Source organism: Pleurodeles waltl, chromosome 3_1, assembly GCF_031143425.1.
Source record: "Pleurodeles waltl isolate 20211129_DDA chromosome 3_1, aPleWal1.hap1.20221129, whole genome shotgun sequence".
In the NCBI taxonomy this organism is placed as follows: domain Eukaryota; kingdom Metazoa; phylum Chordata; class Amphibia; order Caudata; family Salamandridae; genus Pleurodeles; species Pleurodeles waltl.
This window is the reverse complement of record NC_090440.1, coordinates 352783271-352803073: the sequence shown is the minus strand read 5'-3', so window position 1 is coordinate 352803073 and position 19803 is coordinate 352783271. Positions and strand designations below refer to the sequence as shown.

The following is a 19803-nucleotide window of genomic DNA, read 5'->3' as shown; positions in this document are numbered from 1 at the left end:
TCCAGTTCTCACAGCCATGGCTGCACTGCCTTGTTCTGATGTCCATTCGTTTCTCGAAATTACACAAGAAAGGTAGAGGGAAGGGGAAAAGAAGCAGCGTGAGGCGGAGAGTGGAGGAGAGCTTCAGAAGAGAGTGTACTAGAAGCCTCCAAGGATAACAGGCAGAAAGAAGCAACTGCAAAAAGTCTGGGAGGCTTGAAAGAAGAGCTTGCCTGAACCAGTGAGAGAATTTCAGTCAAGGTCGGTCTGGTGAAGAGCGGGGTAATCTATGGAGGAGAGAGTCGAGGAAGGCTGAAGTATAATGGATACAAGGAAAGGGGCTATGCTGTAGCATCAACCCAAGATGATGATAGCGACATTGATTAGTTCCTTAATAGAATATTGTACATTTTCATTAAAAATGTAGTAATTTAGGTTTATACATATATAAATGAAAATGCAACGCTCATGAGAAAGAGTTTTTTTAAGATAAACTTTGTAAATTAATGATTATATGGAGCACCCAGATTGCAAATCGTTATTCATACGTGGCATCTTGACTCTGCTCGGAAGGCCATGTATTTAATATAGAACATTGCAACTCTCTAAAGATGAGACTTGAGCAGCTAAAAACAAATCCTACAAGAGAAGTTAAATTCAGAATTAGATTCAAGCTGCAAATCTCTTCTGAAATCCCACCTAAACATTACCACAACATATAATTAGTTGACAGTGAAGGAAAATAACACTCCATTTTTAAAATGTTGCCTAATTTTTCTTTACATAATGTACAAAACAACAGTTACTCTTTCATAGACTTCTGTTAATGTGAAATGGTTTACTAAACAAAAAAACTTCAGCAAAGCCATTCTCTGCATGGGTAGTGCATACTTTAATATTTAAAGATTTGGGAGGAATTTAACAGGAAGTGCAAGTAGGGTCTAAATAGGCATTTGACAGAAAAGCTCCTCGGGTGAAAAAATGAGTCGGCTCCCTGTCAATTCAAGGCAATCAGAAGAACAGGCATCCATGTTAAATATTTTTATTTGCAGTTTTGTATAGCGTGTTGACTCAAAGGTATTTGAGCACTTTGCATGAGCACGAGTGACATTACACAAAGACACATTCATTTCAAGTTTTTCTGTTTGCTTTTTTAGGCATGAGGAGATGTAAGACCTGATATATCAATATTATGAATTTCAATTACCTAATTGCGATGTTCTGCAAATCACAATTAAGAAAGTGTTATTCCTAATTTATGAGTTTCATTTAGTGATTCCTAGTGGGTCACAAATAGATCTACCTCATGAAAATTAATGATGTAAGGGTCAATTTTCGACCCATTAGGAATGGGAATGGTGGCCTGTTGGGGTCAGCAGACCACCATGTCTGTGATTGCTTTTTAAAAAAGCAAGTTTTTAATGCTTCCCATTTTACTTAATGAAAAACGGAAGGCAGTTTATAAAGAAAAAATGTAAAGTTTCAAAACCATTCAAAGCGTATCCAGTGATCTCTGAGATCGTTGCCTGCTTTAGAAAACGTTGTGTCAAACATTATCAAAGGAGGAGGGGTCCCATGCGTACCCTTTCCCATTTGCAAATGGGTTACCACCAACTTTGAGTTGGTGATAAAGTGGAAATGTTTTGCATCCGCATTTTAGTCGCAAAACATTCATACATCCCATTCTGATTTGGTATTTGGAAAGGACACCTTAAACACGCCCCTTCCAAATACGGAATCAGCATGCATTTTCAGTTCCTAAATGCGATTCAGTAACATAATGTCCAATCACAATTTGGAATAAATATTTACCAAAATACATTTTTGCAGTCACAAACGGGCCATTAGCAACAGTGAATATGCTTTGTACATCTAGCCTTATGTGATTTGCCCAAAATCACAGGATGTTGAAAAGACACTGAGACTCAAACCAGTTCTCCAGTTCCAAAGTGGGCAAATCTGGCTTTTAAGCTACATCCTCCCCTCTCTTGTTAGAAGATATCCCAAATTAGAATGTTATGCATGCAAACGATTTGCACAGTGTTTGAATACTAAGATGTATTTGACAAGCATGGATAAGCATCGCAATGGCCAAAGTGTACATGTGTATGCATTAGAGTACTATTTAAAATTAAAGTATGTTTTCAAGCTGCTTGACTGAATACACTGCCTCGTGGAGTACGAATGAGTCGGTTACCTTCCAACTTGTAGCATCTTGTCCTGGCCTTAGATAACAGGATGCATTGTTGACAAAGATTCAGAAATGCATATGCAGATGCACAGAGAGCAATATGATATTTACTTTTAATGCAATCACGTGTATGTTTGACCCCAGAACGGGTAAATAAAAAACAAGCTGCGCTAATTGAAGGACACAATGTACTAAATAATTCCAATATGAGCCTAGTATTTGCAAGATAAATGCAAAATCGATAAAACTTTCAACTTACCTAGGGGTTCTCTATTTATCTATCTAGAGGGTCCATTCCTAGCCTTCAGTACCTATATTCCCCATCGAGGTAAACAGAATATTGTTTTCAGTGGCAGCTGCGTTTTTTAAACTTATCACCCATTTGCAATTGTAGAAACACACTAAGAGGCGCCTCGTTCACAGTGGACCAAAAATTGCCAGTGAATGTGACATAAGGCTCATTTCGAGTATGGCAGATGGTCCGATGATATGCCAGCTCGGCGAGGTATGACCTCCACTGACTTGGACAAAGAGTGCCCATCATACTTGTATATCTGCACCAGGTAAGTGGATATATCAATGCCTCCCGTGAAATACACTGAAGAGTTGCTAGGCAGACAAAACACGTTTATCGCGCCTCCTCAGCAAAGTTTGAGTTTGTTACTGAAAAACAAAAAATAAGTCCCAGACATGCGGATAGTTGTCTCCAGTACATTTGGGTCATTTCCGTAGTTTCATTGGTGGTCCCGAATTGTAAAAGTGTACACTCTGATGAACAGTTCAATGTAAGGTGGGCTGTCACTCAAATGTTTTTATCAGTGGGCCAGCGAAGACACGTCCCCTGACAAAGAGCGAGGGAAGGTTGAGTTAGGCAGGCATTATGGGCCAGATGTATCATGAAGGCCTTTTGCGATTCAGAAATAGCGATTTTTAAGAAATCGATATTTCCGACTCGCAAAATGCCATGTATCACATTTGCGAATCGATAATAGCGATTTCTTAAAAATCGCAAATGCTATTACCGAACCGCAAATTGCGATACCGGCCCCATTCGCACCAACGGGCCTGTTGGCCCATTTCTGCGAATTTTTTGCATTTCCAAAATTGCGATTTCTTAACCAGAAATTGCAATTTTGGAAATGCAAAACCCCAGGGTGCTCGGGGCCTAAGGCCCCCTCTGCTGCACCCCAAAATTATTTTTTGGGACATGTAAGGTGCACACATGCCAAAAGGGCATGTGTGCTTTACATGCACATTTTAAAAATGCATTTAAAATGCATTTTTTAATTTTGCACATGGTTACTACCAGGTTCAACCTGGTGGTAAATAGCGATTCCTAAATGCCCAAATCGCATTTAGGAATGGCTTCATACATGTGCTAAGAAATCGCAAATAAGGAATCCTTATTTGCGAGTTCTTATTTAGAGAGTCGCAATTTGAGACTCTCTAAACAGGGTCGCAATTTTAAGGAATCGCTATTTTCATACATTCTGAACTGGCTTTTTGCATTCGCAAACGGGCATTCGCACTGTTTGCGAATGCAAAAAACCTTGATACATCTGGCCCTATGTCCCCACGGATGGGCAGATGTCCCACACCCGCCTAACTCTAAAAGGCCCCTTCTTTTAACCAAAGTGCAGATGTTTCCAAATCTGGGGTGGGGACGCTGAGGTAGAGCTCAACTTTGTGAGGGGTGAGAAGGAGCAAGGTGTGTCACACACAAAGGGGGCCTGCCTGTACGCACTCTTAGGTCCTCAACACAATAGAAATCTATGACTAAACCCTCATGTGTAGGTCATATGGTGAATATCACTTAAGTTAATTCTTGTGGAGAAGAATTCTAAAATTCCATGACTTAAGATCTAGAAGGCATTTCAATTCTTTGATGTCAAATAACATCAATGAAAACGTTTTGGAAGCACATGAGTTTCGTAAAAAGTATGGGGCATCAAGAAGTGCTTTTGTTAGCAGACACAATGCAACATATAGATAGTAATTGTGACACAATTTGTGTTCTTTCATGTATCTATTTTATAAATATAACAAATTACTTTTGTATTTGTTGAGTAACAGCATGCTGTTTGGACACCTTTGCCTGTCCCACTAATACTCCTTGCTTGCTTGTTTGTTTCACTTTGCTGTCATGATAACATGCTGATTCATGACTTTTGTGTATGTGTTTTAAGTCCTTCACTTACAAATGCAAACGTCATCTTCTGACTCATTTTCATAACAATAGGGGTGAGGGACCAGTTTACCACTGCTAATCTAGTGTGTTCGGCAAATGGGCTGGTGCCATATTCTATGATGTAGTAATTATAAGCTCTGCTTAATTATGGAGTTTTCTTTCTAGGACAGCTGGGGGCAACACACAAAAATGTGCCTCATTATTACCAAACGCTTCACCTCACTGAAGTCCTTAGTTATTTGCTTTCTCGATGTTGGTTTAATACTGAGACCATAGCAGGTGGCACAGAAAAGAGACTTAGAAACGAAATAACACGAATGTCTGCCACTTTGAGAATATTTCTACGGTTCCAAATCAGGAAGTCATAATTTAAACACGCGATGTTCTATTGGAGTGTTACTTCCTGGTTCAGATGTGAACTGTTTTATTTTTTATTTTTTTAACATAAACGAGTACACAAAGGGTTAAACTGAAGATTTGTATGTATTACTTTTTTGTTGAATGTTTCTTTCTAAAGATGTATAGGTTTTTTTTTCTAAGTATGACAAATTTCAAGCTTATGTCCCCTTTTTTGTGTGATGAGGGGTCGCTGGTTCGAAGTTGCCGTTTGATTTTTTTTTTTTTTTTTATGTCAAGAATTTCCCTTCGACTCACTGCCATCCAGTGGTCACTGCTATGAATAGACGCCTCTTCTTAAATTAATGAGATTGAATAAATACATATTTTCTGATGTTCTCTTTCCTCAATGATAAAATTACTCGACAGTTTTAACTGTAAAAACATTGTTTTCAGGTCGGGGAGCATCCTAGAAAACAATAAAGAAATCTCCACATGTACTGGAAAGTGTACACAAACATTACTTAAAGTAATGCAACAAATTTAATACATAAACTATTTTGATTTGTAGTTAAAACTTGTGTGCCAGCATTTTTAAGTGCAAACATTTGTCCAATAAGAATATGTTGAACTTCATGTGATAGGCAATAACATTTTACACCGGATATGAGTACTTTTTATCCAGGAACATGATTTATGTTGTCTCACAAAAAGGGAGCAAGGCCTCGAGCCATTGTTCAACACAGATGAAACCAATGGCCCAATAGCCAATGCAAATTATACTGGGTCCTTCCTGTAAGGTAAACTAAGCTTCGCACTTCGCACTACTCACCCGTTAGGGTCTCAAGGCGCTCTAGCATACTGCTGTGGAACCCCTCCTGACTTTTCCCTGTGAGGCGCCCACTCTTGGGCAACCCCCTGGGTGAAGACAGGCATCCAAGCCCGCTGAGGCGGGAATTGACCCCTGGTCTCGGGCCAGATCTCTGCCTCAGGGTCTGCGGTTCTAACCTTTGTGCCACACTTCTCTACTCCACTTCTGAACAACGGTTATCTTGGCTTAGCCATAGGAGACCAGTGAAAGTAGTAGAGAAATAGATTTTGTTCGTTTATTTCTTTAGAGCAATTAAGCGCCTAAACCTCCTAGAAAAATAGGGGTTAAAAATGAAGGTCCTACCATGGTTTAGTCTCTCTTACAGGGTCTGGAGCTATGCACCAGGCAGGTAAATGGAGTTCCGCTGGCTTCTAATAAGGATTCTTATGGGAGCTTGAGACTGTTGGGGTCTGAGCGTGTCTGGGAATGGGGGCTCCAAGTTCTGACGACATTTCGCAGCTCTCTCCATGCCGATTCTTGAGTGCTGCACGGCACCCGCTCCCACAGAGCTCTATATGTCGGCCTGCTTAGCCCATGCCTGCTGCAGCTCTAACAGAACACCTCGGAGCTGTCAGTCGCTAATCCAGGACTTCTACGAGCAAGTTGGGTTCTGCCACTCCCATGCCAGAATAATATTTCGTGCAGACTGGCTTGTGTGTCTTATACTGTAGCTGCAGAAGGGGGAGTGAGGCCGGTCCAGTCTTTGCTGGGTGTTAAAATGCACGGGTTGCAAAGCGTGGCAGTCCATGACCTCACCCACCTGAAGTTAACAAGACATACCAGCCTGAAAATACCTCATCAACCTATCTAAAGCCTCCGTTTGTAAGACTGGCATCAGTAAATCAATAGAAACAAAACTTTCTTCAAGGCAGCCAAACACTGCATCCGCTTACTCACTGATCCCACCATCCCACACTGAGTTGGGAAGTGGACTGTCATCAATAACTTCTCCTCCAAGAAGATAAGAAACTTCCGATCCCACATTAACACAAAGCAGATCTCCATCTCACCTACATTCCTGTACTGTTCGATCCCCAAGTGAACACCGGTCAGTGTCCTCTCGCACAAGGACATAATCAACATCAAAGCACTCAAGTCAACCTACCATAAAGGTGACATTCTACAAGCACCCATCATGAAACCCCTCCTCAATATCATCAACATGTCAGGAAACCCTCCTGGATTATCTAAAAAAAAAGATGCTGCCTCTGCTGAAAAAAAATATCTTTGAATCAGACAACCTTGCTAACTGCCTATCAATTACCCAATTTCTTCTTTCGTAACATCATTAAGAAAACAGCTACCATACAAATACATGACCAGATCATTTAGTATAACGGCTCCAGACCTGCTAATAAGGTCTCAGACCACACCGCAGCACAGAGACAGCAAACCTGTACGCATCAGCAACACTTCTTCAACTGCTTGACCTTTCTTTTGCTTTTTACACAGTTGGCCACCTAGCATTGATCAGCACAATATAACAAAGCATGGGTTTTGCTGACACAGCCCTAAAATGGTACACCCTTGACCTCACTAACCACCAAGCAGAAACTTCCAGATCCCAGAAATTCCATATCTCTTCTGATGTGCATCAGGGATCCGATCTGTCCCCATCATCTCTAAACCTTACATGGGCCAACTTAGACTATATCTCGAGCGAATTCAGAACTGGATGTTAAGCACCTACCAAGAACTCAACACGTTAATGACTGCTATCCTCTGGTTCTCCAACAGTGCCAAGAACCCTTTGATTTAGTCTGGGCCAGCAGATGAGAACCTTAATGTCTTCATACTGTGCTGACAGAATTAGCAAAATCACTCGTATTTCCCTATAACAGACTTATCTTTTCAAGGAACACATTTCTAAGAAAAACAAAGCCATCACTGTGCCAGCACTCTCCCCAGAACAAAATAAATGAATCCCTTTCCACCAGAAACCAATTTCAGATCAATGGAGTAAGCACTGGACATTTACAACCCAGATGGGCGCTCATCTCAAATGTCTCTTTAACTCTGCACTGGTAATCCTGAAAGGAGTTCTGTACACTGTGGCCTGAAGAAAAGTGACCACATCAATCTGATACTGAAGTAGCTTCACCTGTTCCCTTTTTGGGCTATTCAAACAGCTGCATCACCTACAACTCAATAAGAAACAAAAGTCTTGCACACCGCTCTGAGATACTAGCCCTGCCGGGCAGAAAACACCACATTAGATGCAAAGTCATGGCCAGACCACAAACAAAAGAATGTAACAAAAAAAGATCAGAAGGCAATTCTTCTCTAACTATGCACTCAGCATCTGGACCAACATCCCCATCAACACCAGAACTGCTGCTGCCCTCTTGTAATTCAGAAAGAAACTAAAGGGACACCTCTTTACTGAACATTATCAGCTCGCTCGTTAGGTACTCTCCTTCCCTATGCCACATTGTACACATTCTTGAACATATATCCCTTGACTACAGTCCTTGTGCTGAACACTTTGCTGTTTTCCTGCAAGGTTTCCACCATCTGGGAACTACTAAATAGAAACAAATACATGTATTCGCTCCTCCCTCCGCTGACAGCTGTGATGTGTGAATAATAGGTGCAGAGGAGTCACTGTGACAGTAAGAGGTATCACCATGAGTGGAAGGTTCGCTTATTTTTTACTAGGAGCCAGAACTACTATCAAACTTGGTTGGATAGTGCTTAAATTGAACAGTGGTTGCAGGTGGGGCCCACCGACATTCATTTTTGGGCAACAAAACTTACTTTTCATCATCAGACTTTGACCCAGAGCAAGTGCATTTTCCTTCCTTCCTTCCCTTTTCTCCTGACATCACTGAATGACAAACTCTGTTAGGAACAGGCCCTGCATGGAAGTGTCATTCAGTAATAGGAGGAGACAAAGAAGGTGCAAGGAGAACAGTGGAGTGTGGGCATGTATCACTGGCTGCTACTCTGGCCTCCAGTTCCAGGACACTACTATTTGTAATGACTTAATAGTTATGCAGTCTTTCCTGTGGATGATTCAATGATCATCATCTTTGAGTAAGTCACATTTATCATGGGTTTTTTGTACTTGCAAGAATCTGCTATAGTCAGTAGTAGCTTCTATTTCACTATTAGAATTGTTGCTCAAATAACTTAATAACTAGCATGGAGGAGCACGAAAGGCACTACTCTTGTGCCTTTCATGTTCGGTATGATCCAAGTCCCCTCTTACAGGATCTTGTAGGTACGTGTTTTGTACCAATTAAGGTGGGTCGAGACTAATAGACACCCTGGCTTCACCCCTTTGTTGGTAGGAAACTTTCTGTATAATTGTCATTTCAAACCAAATTTACTTTAATAACATAATTTTCTAAATAGAAACACAAGCCTTTGCTAGCATTGGAAAAATATCAATTTCTTCAAGCTCATGATACAAATCAAGTTTTCCTATTTCAAGTTACTCAACAAGAAGCCATCTTAGCTATCGATATTCTCCAAAATATCCTTCTGTTTGACAAAAAACATTTCCTCAGAACATTAGTAATGAGTCTTAAACCTCTGGGTTTCAGATAATCATACCACAATTTACTACAGGTTGAAGTATGCTCCTATGCAATAGAAACTACCATGCAGGTGAGCTTTCAGCTGGCCATTTAAAGTTTCTCTAACTGACCTATTTTACACAGCACTAAATGTCAGCTTTGAAGCCCTTTCGGAGCCAGTGGCGGTTACTTCTCAATGGGGGTGGTGAGGTAGGGGGTATAAAAAAAATAATCTAAAAAACACTTACCTTTTACGTCAGGCGAGACAGTTCCATTTCTCCTTCATCCTCTTCTCTTCCATGACTCCTGGAGGCACACAAGCTTCAAGACTCTCCTCCAATCACGACGCTGCTGTCACCAGCATGACAGCAACGTTGTGATTGGTCTGAGCGACCTGCTTCGGCACTCAGGCAGAGGAGTGGGACCCTGTGCACTTTCTCCTCCCAGCTGTGCAATACAGCCGGATACAAAAATGCTATGTGTGCATGACTGTTTGGCCAGCCATCTGCAGCCGGCCAAACCTTCATGCGCACTTTTGGGGCGCTCACCATTTCTCCTCCAGCCCTCCTCCTCCAGCTCAGCCCTGCCCTACCCCACTCTAACCTGGCTCCCCAAGGAAAAATAAAACAATAACGTTGCATTATTATCATTTTATTTTTCGTTTTTCTTCACTGCACAAAGCAGTGGGGCGACGCTCCTCCGCTTCAGCAGAGGAGCCGCTGCTGGACTTTTACTCAACTAGCTAAAGATGTGAATTTAGTACTAACAACTATAACAGCAAAATTATCATGGGTACAGCTACAGACAATAATTATGAGTGGGAAGTACTTACGACAATAGGAAAGAGGCAGCCTGGGTCGCTGAAAGTAAGTTTCAATCTAATCAGTAGGAACATTTAATACTTTAATACTCAGAGGATAGTTTGAATAGTTTGAATAGCTAAAATTAAAGTGACTTAGAAAGCCAATTGAGTTAGGCCCATAATCTAATCTGTAGGAATATTTAATACTTTAATACTCAGAGGAGTGTTTGAATAGCTAGGATTAAACTGACTTAGAAAGCCAACTGAGTGAGCTCCATAAAGGGAATTGTGAACCTGGGTTACTCCTTCAGAGCATAACCTGAGCAACAGTTTATTTTCTAGCTATAGTGCTAATTTTGTTTTCATTTTTGTTACACATATCACTGAATATCAAGTAGTTGAAGCAGAAAATAAAGTGCTGTCTTTTATGTTCTTCCTGTGACTACTGGAGACCATACCCAGCCCGTAGTTTGTTGTAGAGTAAATATGAAAGGAACTCTAAATTGCACTCAGTTCCTACTACTTCAATACTTTTTAGGCAATGTCACAGTTAAAGTACCTTATTCCTCAGAACAACAGGCTACAGAGACAGAGGAGTTTGCAAAAAAGATAATCTTCAATACCAGTGTGCTTCCTATTTAGAAAAAATATGTCTATAAACCAATGTAGCCTGCTAGTCATGAAATCGTTCATTGAGGTCTTACTGGGCCAATTTCAGCAATTTCTTTGACCCTAAGGTGACGCAAGGCCACTGCTACAAAGAGAGCACAACTGTCATTACGATAAATGGAAGACAAGTTGTTCTTTGCATGTATTGACTAAACAGAAAGTGGATTTTATACCAATCTAAATCTGACACCCCCAACATAAATGTAAAAAGTAATAACGGTTCGGGCTGGACTGTTCTTATTGGGGCTCGTTCAAGGCTGATGGACATCTGACTGTGTCTAAACTGAGGTGGCACAGAAGACAAAAGAACGATGGGTTGGAATGCTACCCAGAAAGCTTGGCAGTGGTTAGACGTATTGCAAGCACACTCCCTTCATCTTTTGTGAGATTCAAAGCATTCTGTCCACAAAGCTTCAAATGAGGCCCTAACTGTTTCAAAGAGGTATTATATTTTATTTGCTGACTGGAATGTGGGTGACTTATAACTTCTGATGTAAAAATGTAAGCACACTGTGCAAACCTAAGAACTGAAACGTGGCTTTCATTGGACTGAAGAGGAGTAACAGTTTTGAGGAAAGGACTTAAGTATATCAGTGGTCAGTCTGCACATGCTGGCTACACAAAATGCTACATTACCTTTCATCTGCCCAAATGGAGTTACAGTAAGGAATGTACATTTGGGGAAAGGTAAAAGCTATAGACAGTTTGAGCATTACCAGCACAAATATATTTTCTTCTTTTCACCTTTATTGTTCAAAAATATTTTAACTGTTTCCTCTTGACCATCAAAAGGAATTTAAACATTCTAAAAGTTCTAAATAAAAAAATCCAGAGACCCCCATTATACAGAAACATTGATTTAGTGAAGCGTGCAAACAACTCAGGCAAAACATACTATGAATAATAGAACAAAATCTGGGTAATAGCAAACATAAGAGGATACTAAAGGAAGCCAGCGCATTTTTACGACAGAACACTTGGGTCATATTACGTGCGTAAGACATTTACTACCTGATGACAGCTCTTTGTAAGTGAGATGCACATGTACATGCTTTGCAACAGTGAATAGAAAACGGCTGGTATTGAGCATTGCACCATTCACATCTTTACAGTAATTACCTTTGAAAGGGTCATTCCATTAGAAGTGAGTGTTACAAGTCCGGCACAGCACACCAAAGCACTCGAGCTGGAAAGACCAGAACTGGGTGGAATGGTTCCATCTACCAGACAGTTCATTCCAGTTGGCTTTTTAAAGTTGAAATGGTCCTGTGGGCGAGATAAAGTACACTTATGTAAATAAAATATATTTCACAGTACTTTAGCTGCATAGAATCTGGGGAAAGGAACAGGAAAAAATACAAACATAGGTAGAAAGACTATATGTAAGCACGTAATAGATGACACAAGTGGTAACTGTTGGAAATTGGATTACTGGTTGAGGGGGAGAACCCTATTCAAGCAGATATCTCTCAGGGTGAATTCACAAGCAAACCCCAAATTAACCTGTGCTCAACCCTCTAGTTGCTTGGTATAAGCAGTCAGGCTTAACTTAGAGGCAATGTGTAAAGTATTTATGAGCACTTCACACAGAAATATAGTAAACACACTACAAAAGAAAAATCCAACATCAATTTAGATGAATAGAGTAAATGATAAGAAATAATTTGACACCAAAACTGCAAACATCCAATAAGTAGAACTGGAGACGTACAATTTTAAAGATTTAGGTGAAAATATTACCTCAAACCACAAAGGGCCATCTTTATTTATCTGGTCATGGCAGACTGGGGCAAAGTCACAGGTTCAGGATAACCGTGATGAATCATGGGCTGGATACAGAGAACAGGTTCAGCTCGCTGAATAAAGTACCTTACATCCTGGTAGCTGAGCGTTGTGAGAGCCCGCACTGAGAATATGCCTACAGCAGCAGTTCGGAGAAGCTGCAAGGCTGCAATGCGAGGTCTTGCATTGGGGATGTGTCCCACTGCAGCAGTTCCGAAGCCCAGTTGCACTACATTGGTTCTGCCCATAGAACCATAGCTGGGCTGGCAGAGCACCTCCAGATCCATCTCCAAGGGTTCAGAACTGGGTGGCACCACCTGGAGGGCAAGACTCACAGCAAGTAAAGTCCAGGTGCTGGGTTCAGGATAGTTGGAACCTATTCCGTCCCTGAGGTTCTGAGCAGGACTCCAGTCAACAAGCCCTTAGAGTCACTCTGATGGTCCTGGGATCAAGATGCAGGTCTAGTCGTTCTTACTCAGGAAGCAGGGCAACTGAAGTGTTGGGTCTGAAGGTTAATTTCCTGGTGGCTACTTTGAAGTAGGAGAAGGTTCTGGAGGTTCTGGAATTTTCTGCCTCTCTGCCCTGGTACCAGCTCATCTTGGGTCACAATAAATAAGGGTCAAACCCTTTTCTGACTGTGCTCAGGCAGAGAGTCTGTGATGTTGAAGTGTGGTAGGTGACAGATCATATCCCTCATCAAGGCAGAGATGGCCCATCTTGCCAAAACATATGCTCCTTTGTCTCCCTGTCTGGGTGCAATATACAAAGACCAACTGCCAGCTACACCTAGTCACATGACCTAGGAATCAGGCTGCAGGCATGAAATGGTTGGGACAGGAAAATGCTAACTTTCTAAAAGTGTCAATTCCAGAACTGTGACTTCAAATCAGACTTAACCATTAAAGTGTTTTAAATTACAATTCTTTATACACCAAGCTTGACATTCCTAACTGCTTCCAATCGAAAGCTACCACTTAATGTATGTAATAAGTTAATGCAATGTTATCCTATAAGAGAAGTAGACCTTGCAGTAGTGAAAAGGGAGTTAGAGAGTTTTCACTACCAGGACATGTAAAAGTTAAAACTACATGTTACATTTTTTTAAATGCTGCACCATGCCCTATGGGCTGCTCAGAGCCTACCCAGGTGGGAGGGAAAGGGAGAAGACTAATATGTACTAAAAATGCAGGTTTAGGCCTGTCAAAAGGTTTACTCTGCCAGGTAGAAATGCCAGTTTAAACTGAACACACAGACTGCAATGGCAATGCAATGTTTTAAAGGCTACTTAAATGGGTGGCACAATGAGTGGGTGCAGGCCCACTAGTAGTATTTAATTTACAGGCCCTGGGCACATGTAGTACCACTTTACTAGGGACATCCAAGTAAATTAAATGTGCCAAATGGGTATAAGCAACATTCATCAAGTTTAAAGGAGAGATCACATGCACTTTAGCAGTCCTAAAGTGTAGAGTCCTAAGTTCAACAAAAAGGGGATAAGCAAAAATGGAGGAGAATGGCAAAACGTTTGATGAAATAACTTCCTAAGGCTGACAGGTCTAACAGTAATCAACAATTACAGCCTCAAATTTAAGACATTCGTTATTTTTTATTTTGTTTAATTATGTTATTGTACAGGACATTGGATAGTATAAACAGTTGTCATTTACTGAGGTTTCAGAAGAAGGTTTTGTCCGTTCAGCAGGCCATTCTGTCCAGAATGAATTGTAGCATGTTTGGGTGTGGTGCAGTACCTGGAAAGGTGGCAGAACTTTAGCTGAAGTCACCAGGTCATGTGCACACATGCTCTGTCTTTCATTCTCTAACCTTCTGAATTCATAGCTCCTGGTCGTCCAGGCATCCTGTTTAAAATCTCTTTTAAAGTACATGGGAAATTGGCCATGTGCTCCTGAGCAGTGAACTATGTTTATATCAGACTTCACCTGAAGTTGTACAGCAGATGTATCCCCTGCCTTTCACACACTCTATTGGCTCCTGTTCAGGCCAAGGATCCTGTTTGCAGCCTCTTGTATAGTGTCTCAGCATGTGGAAATAGGGCCATATGTCCCTAGTAGAAAACTACATATTCCCGTGAATTGTGCAAAACAAATCTTGTCAGTGACACGAAAATTGAGAAACAGAGAGATGGAAGGCAAGCCTTCAAAAGCACGGAACTCCCTCTCTACTGAAGTGAGAAATAAAGAAGACAGGGAAAGAATTACAAAAACATTATATAGTAACAAACACTTTGAATCAGATTTTGCAACCCCAAAAATGTACTCGCAAACATACTAAACCCAATTTAGGGATCAATAAACTTTAGAAATGGATAACAAATTGTTATTTGGAAGGGGCATGTTGTAGGCATCCATTCCAAGTATTGGTCTATTGATATGTATCAGTGGTTTAGGACTGAAATAGTGGTCATACACCATTCAATGTTACTGACCACTAAGATGAGATGTTAACAAATGCAGGCACCTTCTGCTTTGGGAATGTTCAAAAACACAGCAGTGGGAATAGGCTTTGGTTCAAGGGACCACTGTCAGCTCTCAACTAACTTTACAAAAGAGAAAAACGTATTTGTAAAAGTTTCCCCTTTTCCTTTAAGGAAAGCTGCCTGCTTTCCCCATTAAGAATTTTTTTCTTCTTCTTCCTTCTTTCCTCTCTTTCTTCTTTTTCTTCCTCCCTTCCTTTCTTCTTTCCTCACTTTTTTATTACAATTTGTTGATATGCTTAACTATTACTTTACCCAGTCACATAATTCAATATAAACAGTAAATATATGTTTACCTCTAAAATATATTAATAGAAATGATCTAACAAACCATATATTGCCTTAACATTTTTTGCATCCAAATGAAAAAATTGAAAACATATTCATAACAATTCTACTATTTCTGGTAGGATGGCCACATTAACAATAACACCAAATTAAATAAAGCCCTGAACAACTGATCACAACTATGTATCTGCTTCCTCAACTAACCAATATGTACATAAAGTTCCTCACCCTTGTTCAAACCCCAAGGATGTCGGCTGTTAAGCCGAATGACATACTCGGATTCCAACTTTCTTAGTTGCCTAGGGGTTCAGGACCGTCCTAGATCATAAATATGTCATCAATATATCTTGTCCAGAAAATAATATGATTAGACCATTTTGCATTCTCGTCCGCCATCACAACCTGCGTTTCCCACCACCCCATAAAGAGACAGGCATAACTTGGGGCAAAGCAGCTCCCCATCGCAGTCCTGGTTTTTTGCCTATACCATTGATCCTCATACATGAAAAAAAAAAATTCCAAGCAAAATCTTAACATTTTCAAAAGCAATTCCGAATGATCTAAAAGTCTGATTGGTTTATCCCTAAAGAAATGCCTACAGGCCTGAATGCCTACATCATGTGGGATACAAGTATACAGTGATACAACATCTATAGTTACCATAATGTAATGAGTTTGCCACGAAACCGGCCTGTCCAGTCAGGAAAGCAGCACCACTGCACATCGAAGCAGGTCTGTGTGACTAAAAATGGATTGTCACATAAGAGCAGTCAGGTTGGGATATTCACAGCAAATCTGACAATTTTACTTTGGATTCGCCTACAAAGGTTTTGCACTTTGGTTCATTATTTTGTTTGGCTCCAGCAACCCACTTGGGGCAAAATGATAAAATTGCAGGACCACCATAACCAGCATGCACTGTTACTCACTTGAGAGGCCCACTGGGGCGGACTGGTATTCAAAGAGACTAATCAGGTGCCTGTAATTAGACAAGCTGAAGCCATGCTGGTCTTTTCAGTAAGAAAGAAATGCCTGGAACACTTCCAGCACTGGCTGCACCTACGAGGGTGAAACACTTTTATATTTTTCTCTGCTGAAGAAAGGATTGACCTAGAAACACGTGTCCAGATATGATTTTATAACTTAAGGCCTGGAATAATAAAGCTGCTTAAAGAATTCACTGTGAGTTGCTGGCTTTGCTTCTTCTTCCCGTTTATATAACCTGTTGGGAGTGCACTTTCACATGAGGACAACTTTGTTTTATATATATATATATATATATACACACATATCTATTTTTTTTTATTTTTTTTTCTTCATTTTACTGCACCTTGACCCTTGAACGCTGGCCATTCAAGCATATAATAACCATATTCATTTTCAAAATGCTGCATTCATTTGAAGTACATTCTGCTAAATAGTGAAGGCCAGGTGCTAAACAAAAGAGCCAGCTGTTTAATTTGCATACAGAGGAAGAGACAACACACTACCTAACACAAACGGAGAATTCAAAGAAGTGCTTTCTTCTGAAAACTTCAGTGTTGGGGCTAAGAGTACAACTCCTTCCCCAGGCCCATTTATTTACTGGTCACAGTCATCAAGCGCTAAAGCCCGTTGTCATGAACCTACATAGCAATCCATGATGAACTGGGCTAGAAGATATGACCACTGTTTATGCCAACAACATAAAGCCACAGCTTGCAAAACAACAATCCTGATTTGCTCTTGGTATTTCAGTGCACCAGCACATCTGCTGACAACTGTTTCTGGTTAAGTTATGACAGTGAACGCAAAAAGTCAAGATTTTTAAAGCGTACATTTGCCAAATACCCTTTTCCCTCAAATCTGTTGTTTGATTTCTGTAAACATGGCAAAATAATGAATGCTTTCGAGAAAACAAAAACTGCTGTATGTAGGCTCGCTAAAAGCCAGATCTCTCTAAACAGCCCCTCTGCAGCCTTCAAAGCAGCAACTATTAAGTGATAGCAAGAAGCAGGCCAGTTCTTGCAAAATATCAGATGAAGTAGTTAAAAAAAGCTGCTGCCAGACACTGAGCCAGGGGTTGTCCTGCATGGGAATCAGGCTTCCACAGTTATCACGCAATGTTTAAATATAAAATGGACTCCAGTTTCAGAAAAGAAAATGGACGCTGCCAAGTTCTGCAATAGCTCTGTCCTAGCAGGATAACATGTTCAATCAAATATAAACAGATAGGCCCCCGGGACCCACTTGGTACTTGTGTTTTAATACTTGCTTGCTGTTGTATCCTTTCTGACTATTTCTGGATAAAAAACCTAATTTACTCAAACTGTTAAGGGAAATTTTGCTTTAAAAACAGATCTCTAAACACATCTCAGCTGAATCACTGAGCTATTTAATCTACAGAGCAAGAAGGCCAAAGAGTTACTGGAACGGAATCTGACGGCTGAAATATAAAATGCAGCAAGCTAGAAAACCTACAAGAAATTAGTGACTGACTGGGTGTAAACAAGCACAGGCAACATATAGATTTGAAGTGGCGATAGCTAAGGCCAGTTTTATCATGACCCTGATGCACATTATAAAACCACAGCGTTCTGAAATAAGCAGTAAGTAGGAAGTCATACTGTACCCTAAAAACAGAGGGGATCAAATTCCCTGGAGGTGCTGGTGCTCCCATGTGCGCAAAAAAGAAAAAACAGAAGCAAGGTGGCCTGTTCTAAATCATTTATGTCTTCCTGCCATGCAACAGCAGGAGCAAAACATGCCCCGAAAGCCCACAATGGAAATCACAATATGAAGAACATAAGGTGTTTTGCGGGAAGAGCAGTAATCTGATTAAAGGCAGCTTCCAAGATGTTCTGATACCGAGTGCATGGACATAGTACAGAACTAAATGTTCTCAGTTGTTAATTTGTATAATTATAACTGGAAAACGTACACATTTTTGCGAGTCTTAAAACTGTAAAAGCCAATGGCATGCTGATGGTATGCTGATGGGCGATAGCACACATCAAGCTGGTGAATTTTGCATTTCACGCAGCCTAGGTAGCAAATTAAATAAAGCACTCCCATTGGACATGTAAGCAGTGTATTTACTTCCATGATGCGAATGTTTTCATTTCTTAAAAAAACGTGTAGACATGTTTCTCACATTTAAATTCTCACTTTATCAATTTACATAAGATGGTTTACTATTGTCACAACAATCGAGCATGTCATTTCCAATGTTTTATGGTTACACTAAAATCAACACGTGTTACGCTTAATATCGTAGCTCCACAGGCTTACCTACTGCGGACTGTCAATGCTTGAACGATCGCTAACAACTGGTCACAGTACAGAAGGTAATCAATTGCAGACCAGTTAAATCTTTATGGTGCCATATTGAGGATGTGGTCAGAGCGCGCTCCAAGAGAGTGTTTCCCATACATTCGCTGGCTCAAATTGCACGGCGATTGGCTGTCTTACAGGCCCTGCACTGTCAAACACACTGTTAGCGTGTACAGGGTGCTGCCAAGGCCGAGACGCTGAAGCCAACGGCGAGCCTTGTGCTGGTGCATGGCCCGGCTGAAGTGCAGAAGGCGGTCAGGCGGGAAAGAGTTGCAGGGCAAGTTAAAAAAACAAAACCCAAATGATGATGTGTCTCAATGTACATGGGTAGGATGTTTGTACATTAAAGTTTGCATGTATGGGTAACGAGATATGTCTTCTGCTGGTATAATTGTGGAATTTGTTTATTGGGGTCAATTCAGTTCGTCTTTTGAGCATAGACGTCATTTAAGGCTCACAGCTGCGACCTTTGGCTTGCCCTTTGAGACCCCTGCCCCCAGAGGTCGCAAATTCAGTGTCAGGAACACAGAGGCAGCTCGTCCTTATGACATCAGTTCCGGCTCCACTACTTGTTTTCGGTCAATTTTTATTACACTAATAGTGAGTAAAAATGTATTATGCACTATTAGTGTAATAAAAATGGAGTCCTGTCTGCCCTTCCATGGCAGCTGAAGTAAGTAAAAATGCTTTTAAATGGATGCTGTGTGCGAGCTTGCAGATGAGAATGTGCTTATGTGAGAGAGAGAGTGTATGTAAGTGGGAATGTGTGTGTAAGTCTAAGTATGTGTGTCTGAGTGAACGTGGCGGTCAAAGGGTGTGTGATGTCACTCCCGCCGCCCCAGGCATTTTGGTGAATTGACCATGGTCTGAGCATTCCGGGGTGCCGGGGGCGGGTGGGGGGGGGCTGGTGTAGATAGAGGGGGGGTGAATGTGCATCTCCCAGTGAATTGATGTGGCTAAACAGAAATTTGCAACTTCTGGATGTGTTTCTGAGCAGGGGCCGTTGTGTGGACAATGTCGTTATTTTGGCTGTGGCTCCAGCTGCGCCCGCCTTAGTGCCTTTAAATGGAATAATAGGAGTCCTGGCATAATGGACCATTCTTGACATACTGTTGGTATTCTTAACATAATTCTGGCTATTATTAGCGTGTCAGACCTTAATAAGTAAACTTACAAAGGGACGCAAATAGGTTAATGAACCTTTTGACTCGCATTTAAGATGTTCCCACCATAGATCCAGTACAGGCACATCAATAATCAATAACCAATCGATAACATCAATAATAATCAATGACATTAGTAATCAATTGGAGTCAGTAATTATCACACACCATGACCTTTCAGTTATGAATAACCACACCTATTAGTAA

General features: G+C 40.9%; 1 protein-coding gene across 2 annotated transcripts in view; it reads right to left on the bottom strand.

The window, feature by feature from the left end:
• GALK2 (galactokinase 2) overlaps positions 1-19803 on the bottom strand; it is an 849252-nt gene that overhangs the window by 551763 nt on the left and 277686 nt on the right. For both annotated transcript variants that reach the window (XM_069222509.1, XM_069222510.1), the window contains exon 5: positions 11677-11823. In XM_069222509.1, the coding sequence (XP_069078610.1) occupies positions 11677-11823 (147 nt within the window). The remainder of the gene's footprint in view (positions 1-11676; positions 11824-19803) is intronic.